The 26,006-nt window shown below is 33.4% G+C and overlaps 1 protein-coding gene across 2 annotated transcripts in view; it reads left to right on the top strand.

The window, feature by feature from the left end:
* The window catches only part of DIAPH3 (diaphanous related formin 3), a 501,230-nt gene that overhangs the window by 336,422 nt on the left and 138,802 nt on the right, over positions 1-26,006 (top strand). For both annotated transcript variants that reach the window (XM_084982461.1, XM_084982460.1), the window contains one exon: positions 19,292-19,427. In XM_084982461.1, coding sequence (XP_084838587.1) covers positions 19,292-19,427 — 136 coding nt within the window. The remainder of the gene's footprint in view (positions 1-19,291; positions 19,428-26,006) is intronic.

Genomic DNA, 26,006 nt, shown 5'->3' with positions numbered 1-26,006 from the left:
CATGGAAACCAGCAGATGTTTCACATCAGGGCTTGATATTTTTGTGTTGTTGTTGATTATCTAGACTTAAAATGATGGAGAAATGTTAATGGAGATTAAAAATAAATTTATTTTATATTGCTTCTCAGAGAGTTTGTAAGAAAAGTTATGATGTGATATTTCAGAGTGTTTTTGAAAACTTACTAGAGGGAATCAAGGCATACTTTATTTCCTGCCACCTTGACAGGATAACTTTCTGTTTACATCGTAGAAAAATGTTTTCAGGTCTGGTTCTATTTCAAAGCATAAAATAACCTCTTTTAAAATTAGAGGCCTATTCATGGAAAGCCTTGTGGCTGGAGTGAGGTTAAGGTGAGGGCTAGAGAGCCAGCACCTCTCAGTAATAGATTTTTATCTCCTGTAGGATTCATGTGAGGCATAAAGTTCACATTGGAGGTACTAGGTGGAAATGCTTGACCTCTCACTAGAGGCTGAGGAAATTGGTGACCCACCAGCCATCAAGCTTTACCCCATGAAGTCTGTGACTTGAGTCATTTCATACTGTATAACAATAATCACCATTTTCCACCTTCCCCTGGTTATAGGCCCATTGTTTTATGTCATTACCAATTTACTTGTTATTCACGCTTCTCCAGGGTGAATTGAACTCATTATGGAATTTTTGTTGGCTCTTACAAGGACCCTCTTGTCCCTCTTTATCTTATCCAAGGGCTGTAGATTGCTCACCTTTATTCTTTGGGTTTAATTTTTTTTTTTTCCTAGTTTAAACCTAGTTTTTGTGTCTCTCATTGGTCACTTGTCTTTGAATGACCACAGTCATTCATACCTTCATACATTTGAATGTATGTCCTGGTCCCACTTCCTACACTACTTCATGTTACAGAACCTTATTCAAATTGTTTTTACTCCCAGAGACTTGAAACACATGCTTTCTTCTTTAGTACCTCACGTCTTATACTGATGATGCTTCTCTTTTTTTGTCGTCGGAAGGTCTTTTGCTGTTTTCTTTCTTTAAACAGAATTATCAGCACCGTGCAACAATACTCCTAATTCCTGGAGCAAATTTCACCTGACACTTTATTTGTTTTGCTTAAGATCTCATCTTAGAGAAATACTTCCAAATACTTTCACCTCTTAGAATTCCTTTGTTATTTGACTTCTTATAAGTTAAATGTCTGAAAATAAATTTTCTACCAATTTTTACTTATTAAAAATATACCATTCTTCCATTTTAATTAGACATGTGTAACTATGTAGACCCCTTGAGTTTATAAATTTATATATTCAGTTTAGAATTGATGGGAATTTTGCTTAAAGAAGTCAGGATTTGATTCATGGAGACTTCATCCTAAGCATATGGACATTTTCTGTTGGGATTTTTGAAGTCCTGGGAAAATCAGTAGACATCCTTCTTTATTAATAGGTTCAAAGACCTGGCATATCTGGACATCTCACTTTAGGGTTTGCATTTTGAGTGGAACAGAAAGCAATCCCTGCCTTACGAGTAATTACTGTTGCACACACAAAAAGTGGAGGAGCCTTGAATTTTTCTTTTCTTTTCGTGAACTTGTTTTAGATATGTGGGCTGAACTTTGCAGTTACTATTTTCTAGTCCACAGAATCCTTTTTGTTCCTCCCTAAACTTTGTTTCCCACATACATATCTCTCATCTGAATTGTGTGTGATGACAATCAAAGAATTCCCTCTGACTTTTTCACATTTTAAGTGATTTCTGAATTCTGTCTATGATAAGCCTAGCCCTTTGTTTGTTTTTAATAGTGATGCTTTGCTGTCCACCTCACTGTTGGGAAGACAGCAGTGGCTGGGGGTTGCAGACGCTGGCATGGAGTGCCTTTGACAAGTTATGTTACCTACTGAGCCTCATTTCCCTGTTAATAATGGCATGTGTTTCTTAGCAATGTTACATTTTGAAGATCAAGTGACATTATGTGCATACACCCTCAAAGTAAGTGAGCCAACTACAGAGAATAGAAGTTATTTTCACCCTTCCCATTTCATTATAATAGGATCGATGTTCTAAGTATTTTATCTCTTTTTTATTTTATGCTTCCATATAGAATATTTTGAAATAAATAGCTACCTATTTTCCATCAAGAGCTCTGTCTTTAGAGTATGTCAACAGTTTTGTTAAAACTCTGTTACATCTAGTTTAAGATTTATCATTCACACTGTTTGCAAACTTTAAGTTGATTTTCGGTTCATGCAATTGAAATATACTGTGTAGTGAACAAATATAAAATCAATTATATCTTATTTTATCTTGCTACACATGTGGATCAAATACAATTTATCCTTTTAGTGAATGAATACTCAGACTAAAGTAGTGTCTTACCGAACAAAAACGAACATCCAATGAGACTATTTTCAGTGTAAAATTTTTTCATATCGAGTACAGTCAGAACAAAGCTCATTTTGTCAAATCATTTAAATTACTCAAATTTGATTCCTGTCAACTCTAAATTTCATTTCTGATGGTTACTATATAGACTGTAGGTGACCAACAGGAACTTCAAGGCGCTAAGCATTTTCTGTATGCTCCTTAAGTCTTATAGATTGACTCAGTATATGTTATCAGAGAAAAGAAAATCATGCGAAAGCCCTGTAATTGTATGTTGACCCAGATTATGTAATTGTTATAGGAAGTATCTTCTATCCTTGCTGATTTTGGTAAGCTTAAGACTTGAAAATTGTTCTCATTGGCACCATTGATATTCTGGGATCATACTTAGAGGCATGCAGCTCCAAACTTAGAACAAAATAAATATTCTAGGAGTTCCCGTCGTGGCTCAGTGGTTAACAAATCTGACTAGGAACCATGAGGTCGCAGGTTCGATCCCTGGCCTTGCTCAGTGGGTTAAGGATTCGGCATTGCCATGAGCTGTGGTGTAGGTTGCAGACGCGGCTCAGATCCCGAGTTGCTATGGCTCTGGCGTAGGCTGGCAGCTACAGCTCCAATTAGACCCCTAGCCTGGGAACCTCTATATGCCGTGGGAGTGGCCCTAGAAAAGGCAAAAAGAGAAATAAAATAAAAATAAATAAATATTCTAACACTAGGATCTTATTTTATTATGTTTACTTAAAGAATTAGATCAACTCCAGGTGCTGAATATTTGAGTTGTACCTTGAAAATTAATTCTGATAGATTCTTCTAATCTTTATTCTTTAGGCTTTTCACAATAAAAACACACCTAGGCTAACTGGCTTAATTTTCCTTGTTACTGATAAGATTTATTCTAACTATGCAGGTTGCTCAGGGGGCTAATAAATGCATTTGACTGACAGGCTCTGTATGATTAAGTGACTGGTGATTTGTATTTCCCTTCCACATTTTAAATATTTTGTTTGTTTACTGAAATCATATAGGAAAGACTAGATTAATATAGTAATGAGAACAACAATTGATAATGGAGGAAAAAAATCAGCTAATACAGCATAATAAGTATATTAACCCATGTAATTGAAAAGATACCACTAAATTAGGATACCACAAACAAAAATGAATAAAATGGCATATTCTTTATACTGATGCTGTACATGGAACTGATCTTCCATGTTCTGAACAAAGTAAAGAGAAAGAGAGAAAAAACACTATTGGCTTAAGGCTGCTTTTTATGTTGTGTTCAAACATTACCAGGTTTACATGGAATGTTGTTGTGCTTTGGTTAGCTGTTTTCCTCAAAGAGCTTATTAGCAATAGCTAATCTTTAAGCACTGTTCTTTGAGGCTGCCTTCTTATGCCTAATCATGCCTTTAATTTAGCCTCATGATTGGGTGATAAAAAGATTTTTCTTTTTTCTTGACTATGCTCCACTGAATGTGGACATTCCTGAACCTGGGCTCAAACCTGAGCCACAGTAGTGACAGAGCCAAATCCCTAACCACTAGGTCACCAGAAAACCCCAAAGAATATTTTTAGAGCATGTCACTATAAAATGATATACTTGATATAGTATGTCAGTATAAAATGAAACTTATTTTCTGGAGTAAATTACTTGATATACTTGATGTAGTATATCATTTTATACTGATATATAAAACGAAGGACAGAAAATACATTTAATGGAAAATCAAGTTCTACTTTGGGAAAACCTTAATAATGAACATTTCATACTTTATTTATTAAGGACATTGTTGAATAGGTTGAAAAGTCTCACTGGTTTGAGGATTTTATAAGTGCTTGGAGGAATTGCAAACAAACTCAAAGGATAATTACAAAGGGCCAGTAATGCTAAGTCCCTGATGGGCTAATAAGTAATTTGGTGTTTCATCTGAGACTGACTTTACAATAAAGAGCAACTCGAAGCTAAAACACTTTAATCATCAGTACCTGCATATCCCTTGGGATGTTCTCAAAGGATAGTTTTCCATTTTCATAAGTTTCATAGGTCTTAAAAAGTTCAACTAGTAACATCTTACATTGAATGTTAAGATGATGGAGTGTTAGTGCCAATATAGAGTATACCATGTGCTCCTGTTCTTATTGATAGCTTTTTTTGTTGAATTTGGTAATACCAGAGAACATATTTAATTTTTACTGTCATTTTAGATTCCTTTCTAAAGGATGTACCTTGTAATTATAGTAAATAGAGGTTTCTAAGAATAAACTTATTTTTCATAAGGTAGTTTTAATCTATTTAGTTACAAAGAAAATAATTTTGATGGAAAACTGACAAGTAGGTCACATATTTTTTATATTCTTAAAGACTCGTGACTGGCATTAGCTATAAAAATTATTTTCTGAAGTTCCCATCCTGGCTTAGTGGAAAAGAATCTGACTAGTATCCATGAGGACGCAGGTTTGATCCCTGGCCTTGCTCAGTGGGTTAAGGATCCAGTGTTGCTGTGAGCTGTGGTGTAGGTCACAGATGTGGCTCAGATCTGGTGTTTCTGTGGCTGTGGCGTAGCCTGGCAGCTACAGCTCCAATTCAACCCCTAGCCTGGGAACATGCACATGCCACAGGTGCAGCCATAAAAAATAAATAAATATCATTTTCTTTCATGTTCTAGTATAGAAACATATGCAGGTATCCAGGAATACATTTTTAAGGTGGGTCATCAGGAATTTCTAGAAAGTCATTCTGTATGTCTGAGTTTTGCCTCTTCTCGAGGTTAAGTAAATTGTCAACAAGTATTTCATGCGAATGTGTTGGGCTCTCATGTGGTTGTTTACTTTGAGAAAATTAACCTATTTCTTCATAGTCCTAACATCCACCTCTCAGGAAAGCATGTGCATTTAAATGGTCTAGTCTCATTTTAGGGACTTGAGATGAATACTTAGGCAAAAAGAAAATATTTTTTCCCAATCCTGTTCAGTTTTTTTTCCATTTCTTAAGGTTTTACTGAAGTATAGTTGATTTACAATGTTGTGATAATTTCTGCTGCATAAAATAATGGTTCAATTATACACATACACATATTTATTCTTTTTTGGATTCTTTTCCCATGTAGGTTATCACAGAATATTAGGTAAAGTTCCCTGTGCTGTACAGCAGGTTCCCATTTGCCATTCATTCCATATAAAATAGTGTGCACATGCCAGTCTTAAACCTCCAATCCATCGCTCCCCCTACCACCTGACCCCTTTGGTAAACTTAATTTTTGTTTTCAAAGTCTATGAATCTGTTTCTAAGTTCATTTGTATCCTTTTTTTTTTTTTTTGGTAGATCCCACATATAGGTGTTATATGATGTTTCTCTGTCTGACCTGTCTGACTTATTTCACTTACTAAGATAATCTCTAGGTCCATTCCTATTGCTGAAAATGGCATTATTCCACACTTTTTTTTTTGACTGAGTCATATTCTATTCCATAAATGTACCACATCTTCTTTACCCATTCATCTATCAATGGACATTTAGGTTGCTTCCATGTCATGGCTATTGTAGATAGTGCTGCAGTGAACATTTGGCTACATATATCTTTTTGAATTATGGTTTTTTCTGGGTATATGCCCAGGAGTGGGAATGCTGGATTATATAATAGTTCTATTTTTAATTTTTTGAGGGACCTTCATACTGCTCCACAGTGGTTGTTCCAATTTACATTCCCACCAACAGTGTAGGAGGGTTCTGTTTTCTCCACACCCTCCCCAGCATTTATTGTCTGTAGACTTTTTGATTATGGCTATTGTGACTGGTGTGAGGTCACATTGTAGCTCTGATGTGAATTTCTCAAATAATAGCGATGTGAAGCATCTTTTTGTATACCTATTGGCCATTTGTCTGTCTTCTTTGGAGAAGTGTCGTTTAGATCTTCTGCCTTTTTTTTTCATTGGGTTGTTTGTTTTTTTGATATTGAGCTACATGAGTTGTTGATATATTTTAGAGATTAATCCCTGTCAGTCACTTTGTTTGCCATAGAGACCATGTGATCATCTCAATACATGCAAAAAAAAAAAAAAAAGCTTTTGACAAAAGCCAGCACCCATTTATGATTAAAAAAAAAAAAAAAAAAAAAAAACCTCAGAAAGTGGGCATAGAGAGAACCTGCCTCAACATGGTAATATGACAAACCCACAGCTAACATAATCCTCAATAGTGAAAAGGTGAAAGAATTTCCATTAAGATCAGGAACAAGATAAGGATGTCCACTCTCAAAACTTTTATTCAACATTTAGAAGCCCTTAGCCATAGTAATCAGAGAAGTAAAAGAAATAATAGGAATCCAAATTGGAAAAGAAGTAAAACTGTCACTGTTTGCAGATGGCACATACTATACATTGAAAATCCTAAAGATGCTCTCAGAAAACTGCTAGAACTCATCAATGAATTCAGTAAATGTGAAGGATAGAAAATTAACACACAGCAATCTCTTGTATTTCTGTACATGAAAGATCTGAAAGAGAAATTAAGTATACAGTCTCATTCACCATTGGATCAAAAAGAATAAAATAGCTAGGAATAAACCTACCTAAGGAGGCAAAAGACCTGTACTCTGAAAAACTGTAAGATGCTGTTGAAAGATATCGAAGATGATACAAGAAGATGGTATGAAATACCATGCTCTTGGATTAGAAGAACTGTCAAAATAACTCTACTGCCCAAAGCAATCTACCAAGTCAGCACAATCCCTGTCAAATTAGCAAGGACATTTTTCACAGAACTAGAACAAAAATTTTTTTAACTTGTATAGAAACATAAAAGATCCAAATAGCCAAAGTAATCCTGAGAAAGAAAAGCAGAGCTGGTAGAACCAGGCTCCCTAACTTCAGACTTTACTATAAAGCTTTACCTTTACTTTTTTTACTACAAATACAGATCAATAGAACAGGATTGAAAGCCCAGAAATAAACCCTCATGCCTAGGGTCAACTAATCTATGACGGAGGCAAGAATATACGATAAATGGTGCTGGGGAAAAGAATAGCTACATGTAAAATAATGAAACTAGTACATTCTCTAACACTATACACACAAAAAAACTCAAAATGGATTAAAGACCTAAATGTAAGGTTGGATACTATAAAAGTCCTAAAGGAAAACATAGGCTTTGACATAAATCAAAGGAATATCTTTTTGGATCCACCTCCTTGAGTAATGAAAATAAAAACAAAAATAAACCAATGGGACCTAATTAAACTTAAAAACATTTGCACACCCAAGGAAACAATAAAACAAACAAACAAACAACCCATAGAATGGAAGAAAATATTTGCAAAAGATTTTTGAGTTTAGTAAAACTATACTAAGAGACCCCAGGCTTACCTTGCATGAATATCCAATAATGTTGCAAGAACTGGAACACTGAACAGGAAGACATTTATAGATTTTTAAACATTTCATTTAATAAACTTTTCACTCAATTTTTATGTTACAAAAATATATAAGATATTGTCATCTTGAAAATGTTGAGTTGGGCCAATATGACTAATTAAATAAGCTAAGACTCAAAGAAAAAAGGATAATAGAAAAGTCAGAATCTGTGGAAGTCAGCTTGTGTCGTATATTCAAATTTCCTCATCTTACTACAATTTTATCATGTAACATAAAGCTAACAGTTTTGTCAAGTTAAGGCATATTTGGAATATAGACTTTTTTAAGCTTTTTGGGGAGGGGTAATATTACATTGAAAAATTTTCCTTTGGAGGGAAAAATTAAGCAAATATTAGTTATATCATTGGGTAGTGTTTTAAATTAATTTATCAAGGATGTCTAATTTCAAGTGCAAAGAGGACATTAGTTAGGAAAAACACAGGAAATTAAACTCTTTTCCAGAATAAAATCTCATAAAGCATATTAGCTTTAGAAGTATTAAAAATTAATGTATGTGTGTCTCCATATAAATATATATCCTTAGAGGTAAATAGCTGTATTTAATTCAACTCTTTAATCCTTATTGAAAAACTTTGAAATATAAAAAAAGATCCTATGTGACAACACACAAAAAAGTGATTTTATTGAAGTATAGTTGATTGACAGTGTTATTAATTTCTACTGTATAGCTGAGTGATTCAGTTATACATGTGTATACATTGTTTTTCATAATCTTTTCCATTTGTGTTTTATCACAAGATATTGAATATATTTCTCTGTGCCTTACAGTAGCACCTTGTTGTTTATTCATTCTAGATATAATAGTTTGTATCAGCAAATCCCAAACTCTTAATCTATCTCTCCCCAACTCCCTCTTGGAAAACACAAATCTGTTCTCTGTGTCTGTGAATCTTTTTCTGTTTCATAAATAAGGTCATTTATGTCATACTTTAGACTCCAAATAAAAGTGAAATTATATGGCAGTTTTTTTTCTCTTCCCAACTTCATTTAGTATGATAATCTCTAGTTCCACCCATGTTGCTTCAAATGGTAGTATTTCATTCTTTTTTATGGCTGAGTAGTATTCTGTTTTGTGTATGCACATCTTTTTCCATTCATCTGTCAATGGATATTTAGATTGTTTCTGAGTCTTGGCTATAATGGACATAGGGGTGCATGTATCTTTTTGAATGATAGCTTTGTCCAGATAAATCTCTAGGAGTGAGATTGCTGTATCATATGATAGCTCTATTTTTAGTTTTTTGAGGAACTGCCATACTATTTTCCATAGCAGCTGCACCAATTCACATTCCCACCAACAGTGTACATGGCTTCCTTTTTCTTCACAACCTCTCCATCATTTGTTATTTGCAGATTGTTTTAATAATGGCCATACTCATTGTTGTGAGGTGGTACCTCACTGTAGTTTTGATTTGCATTTCTCTAATAATGAACGATGTTGAACATCTTTTTCATGTGCCTCTTGGCCGTCTGTATGTCTTCTTTGGAGAAACGTCTGTCTAGGTCTTCTGCCCATTTTTTGACTGGGTCATTTGGTTTTTTCGTTGTTGAGTTGTATGAGCTGATTATGTATTTTGGAAATTAAGTTCTTGTCAGTTATAACATTTGTAAATATTTTCTCTCTGTCCATATGTTGTCTTTTTGTTGTGTATAGTTTCCATTGATGTATAAAAGCTTTTAAGTTTGATTAAGTCCCATTTGTTTATTTTTGTTTTTATTTCTATTGCCTTGGGAAACTGACCTAAGAAAACATTGCTATGATTTATGTTAGAGTAATTCACTTCTTTGTCTTCTTTGTCAAGTAATCCAGCTGCTTTACTGGTACTTCATCTCAATTCAATGTACTGTCTTATCCCAACATCTCTGAATGTAAACCATGTCATACTTATTGTATTTTTGAAGACATCCTTTTAAAAGTATTTGTTTCTTTATTTGTTTTTCTATGGCCTTACCCGAGGCATATGGGAATTCCTGGGCCACAGATTGAATCCAAGCTGCAGTTGTAACACAATTACAACAACGCTGGATCCTTTAACCCAGTGCACCAGGCCAGGGGTCAAACCCATGCCTATGCAGCAACGTGAGCCACTGCAGGTGGATTCTTAACCCACTGTACCACAGCAAAAACTCCTTGAAGACATTCTTGATTATCAATTCAGCTTTTTTGCATGCCTGCTTAGGACTGATTTTATATTGCTGTGCAGTGTCAAATTGTTTACCTTTAGATTCTAAAACACATATGTAAGGTACTAAGAAAAAATATGGTATGCAAGAACTGCCACTTTATTCACAAATGTTGAAAAAATAAAGATATATGTGTTCTATAAGAACACACTTTTGAGGACTTTCCTTTTCATGAAATGACTGTAGAGACTCTTAAATGTCCAGCCCACCACCATACAGCAAAGTACCTTAAAACATGGCTGTTTTGTGAGGTAGCAAAGGACATCTCCAAGGGCAAAAGCATAAAAGAGGAAAGAACAGAGCTGAAATTTGCATGTCAAACATAGGTAGGTACACAAAGAGGAAAGCCAGGCCTACCTTGGGATTCCCCAAATAAGAGCAGGGCCCGGTACAAGGTAATTATAGTGAATAAGATTTACATACCAAGCCTTTGGACAAAAGGAAATTAAACTTATCCGTGTTACAACTGATACCTAATTGCTTACAGAAGCAAATTCAAAGCTCTGTGCAGGAGGCAATTATAATTTAGATCTTCAGGATTCTCACAAATTAAGCTTAATCAAATAAGAGCATTTAGTATCCATCAACAAACATACAAGGTACCAAGAGGCTGTGTAGTGAAATGCTTGTGAAAAAAACAGAACAATATAAACTGCCAAAACTCTAGATATCGAATAACAATATGTAAAATGTTTAAGGAAGTAACAGATGAGATTGAAGAGAGAGAAAGAAATAGATTACCAAAAATGATCAAGCAACCTTGAAAAGAACCAAATAGAATTCAAGGATGAGTATGATAATGAAAATAAACACACATTAAACAGCAGACTGTACTCAGCTGAAGAAAGAAAAGGCAAATTGGACAATAGATGTAAAGAAATTGTTCAGAATGCAGTCCAGGGAGATAATAAAATTACAAATGTGAAAGTCACGTTAAGAAACATGTGAGTTCCCGTTGTGACTCAGTGAGCTAGGAATCTGACTAGTATCCCATGAGGATGAAGGTTTGATCCCTAGCCTCCTTCAGTGGGTTAAGGATCTGGGATTGCCACGAGCTTCAGCACGGGTCGTAGATGCAGCTCAGATCTGGCGTTGCTGTGGCTATGGCATAAACTGGCAGCTGAAGCTTCAATTCAGCCCCTAGCCCAGGAACTTCCACATGCCATAGGTGCAGCCCTAAAAAGAAAAAAAAAGAAACATGGAGGACAGATTGAGAAGGCCTGCCATTTTTAGGATGAAAAGCTCAGAAAGACAGACACAAAAGAATGAATGAAAGATGATATTCAAAATGACAGCTGAGAATTTTCCAGGTCAAGAATCCACAGAATAGGAAGTGTTACCTATACTAAGCCAGATGAATAAAATGAAATTCACTTGAAAAAATCATGTAGTGAAAGTGCAGAACACTAAAAGACAAACTCTTAAAAGCAGCCCAAGGGGGAGAATGTGATCACCAGTGCAAAAACAGACACAGATGACTTCTCATTAGCAAAAATGGAAACCAGAAGAAAGTGAAATATGTCCAAGTATTCAGGAAGAAAAAGAAGACTATTCTTTTAATTTGGGGTGTTCAGCAAAAGCTCTTTATAGAACAAGGACAAAAGTAAACTAATTGCAGATAAATAATAAAGGTGTTTTCCATTAACATCCCTTTGTTGAAAGACCTTCTGAAGCAGAGATTGGTACTTGTTTCTTTTATCTTTTTAGTGCCACACCTGCAGCATATGAAAGTTCCCAGGCTAGGGGTTGAATCAGAGCTGCAGCTGGTTTACACCACAGCGACACCACAGCAACAGCAATGCATGATCCAAACCACATCTGTGACCTGCAGTGCAGCTCATGGCAACACTGGATCCTTAACCCACCGAGTGAGGCCAGGTTTCCAAGCCACAACCTCATGGATACTAGTCACGTTTGTTAACCCCTGAGCCACGACAGGAACTCCACAAACGTTTTAATTCCAGGTAGTAAATATATGCAGGCCATGTGGCCTCTGTTGTCAGTACTCAGCACTGCTGTAGTAGTGCAGAAACTGCCATGAGTAATACTTACATGAATGGGGTGACTATGTTTCCATGAAACTCCTTTTACAAAAGTAGGTGGCCAAATAATGATTTTAGTTTGCTCACTTCTGTACTAAAGGGTGCATTTAAATAAGCAGAATTTTTTTAATAGAAGAAAAATTTGAGAGACCAGACAGCATATCTACAATGATACTAGTTGTACAGAAATGAAGTTTTAATAAAACAATATGTAGCTTATTTTGTAGAAGAGGAGAGACGGGAAATTAACTGTGGGACAAACCATGAAATATATTGAAAGAGATCTTTGAAGTTCAGATGTTGTATGTTCTCTGTATTGTTCAAAGGAAGGGGTAAGGGAGGTAAAGATATCAGTTAACTTTAAACATTAATTTGTGTGATAGAATTACAACTATAATCAGTAAAAGAAAATATGGATCCAGTATATAATTTCTAAAATGTTGGGGGAGAAATGGACCAAGAAAAACATATGAAGAAAAATTTTAAAAATAAAAGTGAAAGCACAGATAAAGCAGGATAAATATAAGAGATAATGTAAGGTGGTGGAAAAAATATTTTACTAATTATAAGAAAATTTTTTAAAAAGTCTAGTTCTTATGCTATTTATAAGAGACCAACCTAAAACCAAGGATGTGGAAAAATTTGAAGTAACAAAAACATTCATGAAATACAGGCCAAAAAATCATTAAAAGAGAGGTAAATATACTGTGCTAATAATGGACAAAATAGATTTAAGGGACTATTACTGCATGATGATAAAAAGCTTAATTTACCTGAAAGATACGATTCAAAAATTTGCCTGTGTATTATAGCATAGCAGGAAAATAAACTTGTAAAAAATGATAAACTATATGAAACAGCTGATAGATTTAGTTTTATATTGGAAAAATTCAACAAAGTTCTCTAATTTACTGATAAATCAAGCATAAAAATGTTATTAAAGCAATGGGAGCTTTAAACAATTTAATTAGTAGACTTGATCTTATACATGTGTATAGAACCCAGCCCAGAAATTAAGAAACACATATTTTTCTCAATCACAGGTGGACCGCTTATCAAATTAATCACATACTAGAGATTGTAAAACAAATCTTGATAAATTTCTGTTTTGGTTTTATTCATTGACCACAATAGCATGAAATTGGAAATAAAGTTTTGAAAGATGATATTTAAAATTTTTTTTAATTCTAAAAACATACTAAGTAACTCATGTATCATGGAAGAAATCATAGAAAAAAACAGACCTAAACAGTATTGAAAATATTTTATATCAGAATTTGAATGACATGGTAATAGTGGTATACAGAAATGTATACCCTAAGTGCTTATATTAAAAAATCTGAAGAACAAAGTTAATAAGCATCTGACTTTAGAAATTTAAAAATAATTATACAATCCCCCCCCCCAAAAAAATAGGAAGGAAGTAAACGGGAGAAAATGACTTGAGAGAATTTTAAAAATAAAAAATGTGGGTTTTTGAAAAGAAGACAATTTAATTAAACTTCTGAATTAATCCAGAAAAAAAAAGAACCAATATTGAGACTGTAAGAAAGACTATAACTGCAGATGCCAGATACAGAGATGCTAAAAGAGAAGAACATACTGTAAAAATGTGTAGAGGCCAAAACTGGAAAGGTTGAGGTAATAAGTAAGTTCCTGGAAGATAATATTACACATTTAAATTGACTTTAAAAGAAATAGAAAGCATGAATAAGTCTAAAACTTTAACTTAATGGTTTTTCAGATCTTCTAACAAATTAAATACTCAGCCCAGAAAATTTTACAGATGTCTTTTCCCAAATTTTAATGATTATTCCAAACCAATAGAGTGTAAAAAACTTTAGACCCAATATCCAAAAGTATAAATTCTTCATGTCCAAGTTGAGTTCATCTCAGAAATGGAAGTGTGGTTTAGTATTAGAATACAACCTACAAATACTAAACATACAATCTACTACAATAAGAGTTTCAACAGATTGAGAAAAATATTTGATAAAATTCAACCTTTGTTCAGATTTTAAAACAACAGATAGTTCAACTGATATCCTTAAATGGGAAATGAGGGACAAAGGAAACCCTCTTCATCTAATAATGAGAATTTTTTTCTTAGCTAGTACAATACAATTAAACAAGAATGAAATGAAAATATAAAAGCTGAAAAGGAAGAAACTAATCATTCATTATGTTGTATTTGGATAAATACAAAAAGAAACCCTCAGGGAAATTACTTAAAATATGAAATTTTATCAATGGAATATATAAAATCAAGTATATTTTTATATATTAGTTACAAAGTATTTGGAAATTATAATTAAGAGAGTGTCATTGGTGCAGAGATGGATACATTGGTCAAATGGATTAAAACAGCCCCAAAACATCAAAATATATATGGATACTTGAAATCCTGAAGATGTGGCTTCACTAGATCAGTGGAGGAAAGGATAGACTAGTTGTAAAATCATATGGATTATCTCATTTTCCATATGAAAAAGTTAAATTGGATTCCCACATCATTCAATTCGCAAATGTTGATTCTAGATAAATAAAGTAGGTACCGAAATGTGAACAACATCATTAAAATTTTAAGAAAATATGGAATAATATTGTTGTCTTTGATGTAGGGAAGGAATTCTTAAATAATGCATTAAATGTATCAGCAAGAAGGGAAAGGAGATTTTTTGACTACTACATAAATTTGAGAACTTGTTACGGAAAGATAACATAAATACAGTGACAGTTATGACCTAGAATATATTTTAAAAGTATAAAGCTAACAAAAGATTAGTATCCAGACTATTTAAAGAAAAAGAAATCATTAAGAAAATAAACTAATGGAAGTAGGTAAAAGATATGAAACAGCATTTTATAGAATAGGAAATACAAATGTTTTATAAACATATGAGACGTTACTTGAATTAATAACTATAGATATGCAAGTTAAGGGCATGATGTGACACAGGCTCTGATTATACACTGATGATAGGGCTGTAAACCGGCTTGACCGCCTTGCAAACACTTTGATAGCTCCTGTCCTAAAGGGCAGTGGCTCTCACACTATTTTGACCATACTCACACTATATTTTATAATGGGACCCAGAACGCTTAGGTTTATGTATTTTTAGAACAGAAATAAAAGCATCAACAAACAATACTTAACTTAAACTGCTTATGTTACATTCTAAAGTGTTTTTTAACTTAAGAGTGTCTGTCAACAGTTTCTAATGAAATCTGAGAACCAACTAATGAGACCTATCCTTAAAAAACTCTTACACATAGACACAAGGAAACATACAAAAATGTTTGTAACTGCATGGCTCATCATAGCTCCAGATTGGAAACAACCTAAATCCCACTGATAGGAGAGTAAATAATAAAACACATTTAATAATTATGAGTATGAAAAGGAAGCACAAGGTATACATAAAACTATGGATGAATCTTAGAAACAATGCTGAGTGAAAAAAAGCAAGTCACAGAAGTTTACAATAAAGGTAACACAAAACTCAAAAAACTCAAAGATAATGTTTATGTTTCTAGCCACAACTTAATGGAAGATAACACTCTGCCAGACTTCTAAATTTTACATATGTACACATTCATTCATTTAAATTTGCTGGCTTTGGGTTATTTTGGTTTCTCTGAGAGAAAATATGTAGTATAATGCTATAATATATGTTTAAACAAGTTGTAGCAAAGTTCTTGTTATTACATTTAGTTATGTTGAAAACAAACTATGAGACGAAAATAATCGTGAACTGGTTTGTTTTCTTTTCTTTCAAGATACACACAAATGCACACATACACATATTAGCATAGCTCTATATATTTTTGTACATATGTTTTTGATATACTTAAGTGTTTTTTATAGATATTCTAGAATCTTCTGTTACCATAAAAAGCACACGAACCTTAGGAACTCGGGTAAATTATTGATAATGCCTTGCAAATGACAGTCAAGATGTGACTGAAGTTTGAAAGCCCTCTGTGGTCATTGCTCTAGACTGGTAAGCCCATAGATCTTTTAGACAAAAACATGCAACAGGCTGTGTCTGGAACTTCTGCAAGCACTCAGAAGAATTTTTAGCATTACATAGATGAAAGTAGTTGGTGGCAGAACAGATGATGTAAAAAATTGATGTTTTATAGCTATGTATGGCTTAACCTTAATTTTCCTTTTTGACTTCACAAAGTACCTGAGATGCAATTATATCAAAAATGATGTGGTCCTCTATCCAGCTTTTCTGTCTTAGGTTGCTTTTACTTCTCAAAATTTAGGATAAAGGAAAATCCCAAATTACCATTTGAGCCATGATAGTATTTTCAGACTAAATACCCATTTCTGTACTATATGTTGGTATTTTCCAGCTAAAATTCTTCTCCTAATAGTTACAGTGTCAGAATAAGATATGTTCTAAATGAGATAGGCTTTTAAATGAAAATCAATAGTGCATTTTCCATAAGACAAAATAGCTTTAAGAACTACTGCAGACCTTATTTCTAAATGTAAACATTGTTTTTATAGATCCTGAGAAGTAATTTTGACTTTTATTGCCCAATGGAATACTAAAAGGGTGTGGCAGTTATATCTGGGAATAGGTCATCTATTCGATGTTCTCATTGAAATGCATCCAGTCACTAAAGTAGAAAACTTGCATCTGGAAATTTTATGCTTTAGTAAGTTTCATAAATAAGCTACATGATATATTTTGTCTCTACTGCAAATTCCTCTTACTCATTTCCCTGAAATACAGCTTTGATTCCTGAATATTTGCCCATCCTTCTCTCCGCCACAATCCATCTCTCCTTTCCCATCTTCCTTAAGCATACGTACACAGGTGCACATACATTCACGCATACAGATATACACACTTGTCCTCGACACCACACTTATTTTCTACTTCTACGTTCCCTTTTATTTTCCTAAGTTACGTTGATTTTTATAGCAGCTGTTGTCTTATCACTGGTATTTAACATATGCTACATCAATATGAAGCCAAACGGTAGAAGAAACAGACTGTAGCTAGCTTTCAAATCTTGCTGCTGCCTCTTGATACTTCCATTGCACTGAACAAGCCATTCTGAGCCAGAATAGACGATGCAGATTCCATTTTGAGGAATGGAGGGGTTGCATATTAAAATATATATTGTCATAACTTATATTTCATAGCTTAGCAGTAATGTTTAGTGTTATCATATATCATGATCTATGAAGAGCTGGAGAATTTACCAAAGTTTTCATGATTTCCGTAGTTTGGAGGATGTTGGAAAAAGACACAAGAGTATGTGTGAAGAACAGTTTGTTATTCACAGCAATAATAGTTGCCAGAGGAAAAATTTTATAGATTCCTGAGCCCAGATTCCCACAGGGCAATGTGAAAAAGGCCAGGTTTAATACATACACACATAGTGGCTTATATTATTGGAGGAAAATCTTGAATTTAGGGAACCCAGTCTTTTCCCAAAACTAGTAAGACCTGTGTCCAAGTTGATTATCATTACAGGCCAGCAAACAAATCCATTTGCTTAAAGAGGAGATACTACCTCTTTTTCTCAAGACTTTCATTACATAAATATCTTTGAAAAGATAGCTTGGAACAAAGGTACTTTGTCAGTACTTGCATCTTAGAGTACTTAGTTTTGCACTTACTTACTTGAAAATCTTCAATCGCTTTCTGGTTCCCTTGAAGGAAACTCTAATCCTCCATTTTCATCTAGAAGGCCCTAAATGATCAGGCCTCAGCATATCTCCTGACCCTATCTAATACCACCATGCTGGCCTCCTTCCTCTCGCTCCAACCCATCAATAGCCACTGCACTTGCTCTTCCCCAGATCATTACCTGGGTAGCCCCTTGACTTTGAGTGAGCTTGAATCAGTGAGTGAGGTCTTTTCTGACCATGAAATATAAAATAACTCTCTAGGCCTTCTATCACATCACTCTTTTAAGTTTTTTCTTAGTATTATATTCATTAAATATTTTAATTGTTCATCATCTGCCTTTGCTTCCCACCCCACACTGTCACACAGAATTTAAACTTGCTTTACAGTGTATATACCCAAGTCTTTAGAATAGTAGCATTTACTACTCAGTCTCTCGGTAAGTGTTTACTGTGTGGATGGATAGAATGCTCAATATTCCCTCTATTCTCTGCATTTGGTTCTTCCTTTTTTTCCTTGCATTTTTCCCTTTTACTCTCTTGATCAATAATGCTAAACTTTATTATTTGACTTCTAATGAAGAACTTTATTTCTAGGTTTTAAAAAAAAGAAAATTATAGAAAAGAAGAAGTTAAAGCCTCTCCCCAAATAACATATGACACCTACTTGTTTAAATTTAATTATACACACTTTCCTACTTAATTCTATTAGTGATAAACTAGCAATTAGATAACATGTTTGCATTTGTCATAGTACCAAGAATACAGTCTTCACAGGAGATTGTACTATGATGCCATGCTATTTGTTGGCAATTTGAAAAATCCATGTTCACCTGCTAATTCCCACAAATGCCACATGAGAGGCATTTCTTGATTTGCATAAAACTTTAAAGACTAAGAAACTAATCATATTTATTGAGATCTTCTTGTAGATCACATGTCATTGGTTTTGATGAACAGTCAGAAGGCCTGACTTTGAAATGCCGGATATTCCTTAGTCATCCTTGTGACACTTACATGAAAGAAATTTGTTAAACAATTGATTGCAATAGAAGGTAGCCATTAGAGGAGTTCCCCTGTGGCACAGCAAGTTAAGGATCCACAGGTGCTGTGGCATAGGTTGCAACTGTGATGTAGGCTCAGTCCCTGCTTGGAAATTTCCACATGCCATAGGCATGACCAAAAAAAAAAGTAAGCATTACAAAGTGTCAGCACTTTTCTATCATTTCTTTACCAATTTTTTGTTGTTCTGAATTGTTTACTTAGAGGAAGTATCGGAGACCAATACATTTGATAGTCTTTTGGAAATATATATAGGAAAGCTGTTTTGATTTGTAAATTAAATTCTTCTTTATTTTTAGTTTCTGTCTTCCTTCTCTTAATTCATTTCACTAAAATGCAGGTGCTTTAAACATTTAACAGTTGTATTTTTAGATACATAGCATATTTAACAAGGGTTCATGTGCTAATCTTTTAAAAGATTGTAGTACTAATATGAAAAGTAACCATGACCTAAGAGCATATTTAATCTCAATTCCATAGATTAATAATTTTCCATGTTCTTTGTGGGATCACTGTGCTTAAAACTGATCATTTTCCAAAATTTTTTTATAATAGCAAGCAAAAAAGGAGAATTTCAAAAAAAGAGAAGCAGAGGAAAAAGAAAAACGTGCCAGGATAGCCAAAGAATTGGCAGAGAAGGAAAGACTTGAACGCCAACAAAAGAAAAAGCGCTTATTAGAAATGAAGACTGGTGAGTACTCAAATTTGCTGTTTTTACTGTGTACACCAAGGTAAAACTGGTTACTTTATCAGCAGTTTAAGATACTTCTATGAAAAAGGAAGGCACTCACTCATTTGTATAGTTACACCACAGAGAAGTTACTTTTTTATGGGTTTTCACCACCTTATTTTGCTAGCAAGTAGTGTTTTCATCCTGAAATTGGTCATTGGTGATTTTGGCCCCCTGCTGCACTGTTTGTAGTTTCATTATGTCAGTGTTTTTTTATTATTTTTTTAGCTACTACTTAAATAACCAATCTACAAAAATTTATGTCAGTGAATATATTAACAACTATAGGTAACTCTGGGAAATTCTACAGGACAAGTAGCCTGTTGGGTTTTTGTTTGTTTGTTTGTTTGTTTAATAAAGCACTCTAAGGAAGAGAAAAAAATGATAAAGTTAAACTTATTGATTGAAAGAGACTTGAAACATTATCAACAGGTTGTAATAAGTGGAACTTATATATACTCCAATCCAAACAAATGTAGGAAAAAGTCTGAAAATTTTGAATATGTTATTTTTTTATAATAGACATGAAAATGTTGTGAATGTGTTTTGAGACTCATACTGAAATTTTATAGATGAAAAGATAGAATGTCAGTGATTTCTGTCAAAGCAGCCTAGCATGACTGTGAAGGAAGCAGGTGTATGGATGAAACATGATTGGCTATAAATAATAATTTCTAAAGTTGGGTAATGGGTAGTTGGAAGGAAGAGTGCGTTCACTATATCATGTTCTCTACTTTGGTGTATTTTGAAATTTTCCTTAATAAAAAGGTCTTGGAAAAATTTAAAAATAACTACATTACAGGGACAATATATGTATATTTTCCAAAGCTAAAAGATAACACTAACTTAGAGACAAAAGAATTAAGTAATTTATAGTTATATTTCGCTCCCTCAAAATTCTGGCTCTTCCACCTCCAAGCCACTAAGGATTGCAGAAAACTAATTAAAATCCATCAGCTTCACTGCTAAATTACCATAGTTTACAACTCAGGGCTGCAAATCCACCTAAGGTTTCCCTGGGGGTAAACTGAGATGCCTTTTTTGCCTTTTTCACTTTCACTTTTACAGACATATTTTATCTTTAATAAAGCAAACTGAGTGCCTTAATGTATCACACATGTTTCTTCTAGGGGAGAAAAAAATCATCCAAGCACAATATCTTGTTTACAGGAGTACACTTGAAATTCAGAAAGTGTTCTCAGAAATAACATAGAGTGTTAACAACATGGATATCAGGAACATTTAGCATTTATTTTTAAAAGATGTTTCTGGAAAACCTTTTAAAGATAATATATGCCTGCCTAGTGTGCCAGGCATTCTGGTACTTGAACATCAGCTAATTTAGCATTGGATAACAAGTCATCTAGGTGAGTTACTTGATGGCAGGTTGGCTGTGTGCTGTACGCAGGTTTTAGCAGACAGTCTGTGTTACACAGAGCCTCTTAGCAATCCTTTGTCCTCCCACCCTTGGAAGGTTGAGGCCTGACAGGAAGCAAAAATGTTAGTGAAACTTTCCATCCACTGTAATCTTAATAATGCTTTCATTTAAATTAATATTTATTCTGAAGGAAATTTCCATTTTTAAAAGTAACTAAGTTGATTTTATTTTCCCGTTATATTTTCACGTTATGGAATATAACATTTTCACGTTATGGAAAGTAGCTGAAAAGTAGTGGATCACAAAACCATTATCCAGAATCCAAAAAATCACTGTTAATATGTTGAAATATTTTTCTTTCATTTTTAAAATCTTCTGTCTTTTGACCATAGCTATATGATCCTAGGGAGCACACAATTTAGTGTCTCACCTTATCTTTCTGAACTTTCTGAATGTTTCATGTTTTATGTGATTTTTAGTTTCTAATTTTTTAATATCTATGTCTGTATCCACTGAATGTACCATGTCTAACTTAACTTGCATTAGTCAGTGTGAGGTCATAGAACAGTATTATTATTAATAACTTTTTAGTGTGATATTTATTTATGGGTCACTAACACATCAATAGTTGGAAAATGTTTGTAATTATTAGGATATAGAATAGCAAAGGATAAATGTTTGTAAGATTTGGAGCATGTTGCCAAAGTGATTTCCAAACGTATTATTTTAATTTCACCAACTTTTAACTTTCGCTTATGAATGTGCTTTGGTTGAATATCCTCATTAAGGATTTTGTTAATAGGTTAAAAATTTGTATTTTATTATCTTAAATTGGATTTCTTTGAATACTACTTAAGCAGGGCAATTTTTCAAGGGTTTATAGTGCATTTGTGTTTCTTTTTTGTGAGTCTTGTTGTCTTAGTCTTTTATCCTATTGATTGACATTAGGCATTTACCTTTTAAATACATTTTCCACTTGGGTTTTTTATTTTTATATCTTGACATGTAAAAATGGTTTTTTATCCATTGGTTTATTATAATCTTTGATTTTATGATTTTTTTTTCTCTGTTGTTTAAGTTTGGAAAGTCATCCTTTTGACAGTTTTGTATTCCACCTCAATTTTTCCAAGTTTCAGTTACCCATAATCCTGCCCTTTTCCATTTACTTGTAATTCTGCTTGTCATTCATATATTTGACATATAATTTTAATATACTAGGATCTGTTTCTGTTTTAATATTTAAGCATCAATTACAGCTCATAGTTGATTTATGTTATTTTTAGATAGGTAATTTTATGTTGAAGTTGTTAATTTAAAAAATTATTAAAATAAATTTGAATATATTTAACTTTTAAAATAAATTTAAGGAAAGTTTTCTATTACATCTTTTGTTAATCAGAGCTCATCTTATTTGTCCTATTGGATTATTTTATAAAATTTTTTCAATGCTATTTCCTCTCAAACATCATCTGGAAATGATCATAGGTGAGTCTCAAATAAATGTAGGCTCTTATGTGAAAGGAGTTCCCAAAACTTTATATGGTGAGGTCATATGTTTCAAACATTTTGACGTTTTCCAGGAAAGTGTTCTTCATAGGATAGTCTGGATAACATTGATATACAGAAATGATACTCAATACTTTAAAATAATCTATTAAAAAACACTATATACGAGTTCCCATTTTGGCACAGCTGAAACGAATCTGACTAGCATCCATGAGAATGCAGGTTTGATCCCTGGCCTCGCTCAGTGGGTTAAGGATCTGGCATTGCTCTGAGCTGTGGTATAGGTCACACACATGTCTCAGATCCTGCATTGCTGTAGCTGTGGTATAGGCCACCAGTTACAGTTCCAATTCGACTCCTAGCCTGGGAACCTCCATATGCCGCGGATGCAACCCTAAAATAAATAAATAATAAAAATAAAAAATACTATATATCATTTGTGACTGTTTTAATAGATTCAATCAAAGCCATTTGATAAGAGATGATATAACATTTGATGAAACAGAAAGCTATGATATAGTTCTTTTAAAAATATTTGAAAATTTTGCAAATCAACTTTGAATTTTGTTCCTGTAGATTATAGGATTTTAAAGAATCTAGGGCTACATCCCCAATTTCATTTACTTAATTTTTGCTTTTTTCATATTTAAAAATAGTACAAATATGAAGCCACCTTTTTCTTTCCATATTAGATGTAGAACATATTTTTTGTCAATAAAGGCATTGTATTATGATGTAAAATTTAGGCGTAGTTTTCCATTATTATTTTATTGGTATAGAAAAAAATTAATAGGCCACTTTTGTTTGTTTTATTCATCAACAGTTTTTTTTTTTTCTATACGCTGGGATTGCAGTGATAAATAAGGATAGTGTTTCTGCTGTAGTGATTAATGCTGTAATGAAGTTTAAAATGAGTGAATCAGACAACTACATATATATATATATATATATACATATATATATATATATATATAAGATGATTTCAGATTATAAAAAGTTACATGAGTAGTTCTCCGTATGACTTGGTGGAAACACACCCCACTAGGATCCATAAGGATGTGGGTTCAATGGGTTAAGGGTCTGATGTTGCCGTGAGCTGTGGTATAGGTTGAAAACATGGCTCAAATCCCCCATTGCTGTGGTGGTGGTCTAGGCCCGCAGCTGCAGCTCTAATTTGACCCCTAGCCTGGGAATTTCCATATGCCATGGGTATGGCCCTAAAAAATAAAATAAAATGTTATATGAAGTAAAATAAAAGAGGATAATGAGATGGAAATGGAGACTGGCTGGCTGTGGTGTGCTGGTGATGAAATTTGGTCCTCAGAACTGAGAATATTTATCTATACCAACCTTATTAATTTAAAATATTGGTTATAAAACTCCTTAGAAACTGATAGGCTCATGTGTTTTTACTGTGCTATAGGTGCTATTGTAGTGAATTTTGTAAACATTTCATTGTGAGGATCAGCTAAAACGTGGTATTTTTCTTTCTGGGTGTTAGATTTTAGTACTGAATGTATTGCTCTAGTCTTTGTAGAAGTTGTCAGCCCAGCTTTCCTATTCTCAAAAAAATGTAGAAAGGCAAGCTGAATTTACAGTAGTGTTTTGTCACCTCTCTGGACCAAAAACTTTTTATCTTACTTTTTTATGTATGTAGAACACGAAACCCTGAATGATAGAGGAGAAAAATCTTCACATAGCCCTGCCATGAACCCACAGGGAGCTTCCTTCCATATATTTTCATGACTTTAGTGTTTTCAACATGCAAATAAGAACTGTGTTTTCTCACAGATATACAGATTCTTGTATCACCACCTGAGGTAGTAGAGTAAATTAAATCCCTGCTCTTTTTTAACCATCATAAATCATTACTTGCCCTCAGCAAGAGAGCAAGAAACTATTTTCAAATCTTCTATTTATTATCACTGTCATTTCATAATGCTATTTTTGTTAGTAGAATGAAAATATACATGGAATAGTGGGCTAAGTTTCCCTCACAAGAAAAATTAAGCATTAGAAATCCTTCTGAGCAACAAAACTGAGAAGCACTGCATCTCATATTATCATGTAATGGTATTAAAAAGGTCATTTGTCTCATTTTTGTTTTCTTTAAAAGTGATGAGCCTGGAGGTTTTTTAAATATTCACAAATGCAGTTTTGGTTGTTTCTGTTGAGTGATTTGGTATTATATTAAACAAACAAGCAAATTAACTACATTTTCATGATGTCTTTGTTTAATTGGTGGGTAAATTTTGAATGTTTTCTGAGGTTAATGTTTAAATTTGAATTATTTTAATTTAGAAGATATTGAAAGTATTACATATCTGATGTAGAAATTACTACATGTACACACTGGTATTTATTTAAAGTACATAGCTATCCTTATGTGTGATCATGTCTAGTAAGACAAATACTAATAGTGGTTTTATGCGATTATGTATAACTTGTTGAAAACTGGATTTTTGTTTTTTAATCATGGAAACGAATAGGGCGTTTGATAATAGAATTCAGATATTGTGCTCTAAGACTTCCTGAGTATGTAAGTTGATTCACTTAATTTTTAAATAGCACACCAGAATGGTCTTGAAATGGACCCAGTGTTGTATAATTACGTTTTGTGGGGGAAGTAAATAAGAGCTTATTTAATGGAGCAATAAAAACTATATGAGCAGCTTCTATATTTTAGTCTTTAGGTTACAATTTGTTTATTATTTATTAGACTTAAATGTCTCATTTGGTACAACTTCAGTCTATTAAATAAAGAGATAATTAGCTTTTAGAAATCTGCTGTTTACCCACATGGCCAAAATTGCTCCTTTGTTTTCCATTCTGCAATTTAGAATAACTAAGCAATTAGGCCTCCATTTTAGAGGAAATGCATATTACAGAAATACTACTTGGGAATGTCTCCGCCGGTCTCAACAGATATGCAATTAATGTGTGTACTTGCTTTCATAAAGGCTTGACAATTACCCTGCCCTCTACATATATCATAAAACTTAGATTATTTTCCATAATTGCATATATTCTAGTTTCATAGAGTAGTGCTTTCAGTTCTCTAGCATCTTTTGGCCATTGATGCATGTAGGCCAATAGTTTTAATTATTTCTCTACTTAGAATAATGTAATAAATTAGATTGCATTGGCACTGATATATTTCTCTTATCTCTATCTTTTGTGGAATAATAATAATGATAATAATAATAAAAGCAGCAGCACCACCCACTACTACTACTACTTTTTCTGCTGCCATTTTATTGATCACATATTATTTGCCCGGCTCTGTATGTGTTCATTATTGCATGTAATCCAATGATCTTAGGAGACTATTTTTAACGAAGAGTCAGTTAATTTCTTTTGTACATTCTCAGATTTATTTATTTAGCAGTAAAACTAGTACTCAAGTTTTCTGACCAGAGGTCATATTTTTAACTATGTCACTATTTTTCCTTTACTGCTGATTACTTAGTCATAGTGCAGGAAAAAGGAACTGAAGCAAATTTTATTAATTGGTAACTGGCTCTAGACTATGCCTTTGTATGGAGGTTGAGCATTGTCTTCCCTGAAAACCTTTGAGAGGAACAACTATCTCTTTGGTACCATTTCAGTGATTTTACTCTAGAGAGCCTCTTTCTTTGTGTTGGACATTTTGAGAA

This window comes from Sus scrofa, chromosome 11, assembly GCF_054392235.1.
Source record: "Sus scrofa isolate SSC_HxYL_T2T_F1_AM1 chromosome 11, Sscrofa_HxYL_maternal_Yorkshire_Landrace_v2.0, whole genome shotgun sequence".
In the NCBI taxonomy this organism is placed as follows: Eukaryota; Metazoa; Chordata; class Mammalia; order Artiodactyla; family Suidae; genus Sus; species Sus scrofa.
The sequence above is the reverse complement of the archived record's forward strand: the minus strand, read 5'-3'. Positions and strand labels throughout refer to the sequence as shown.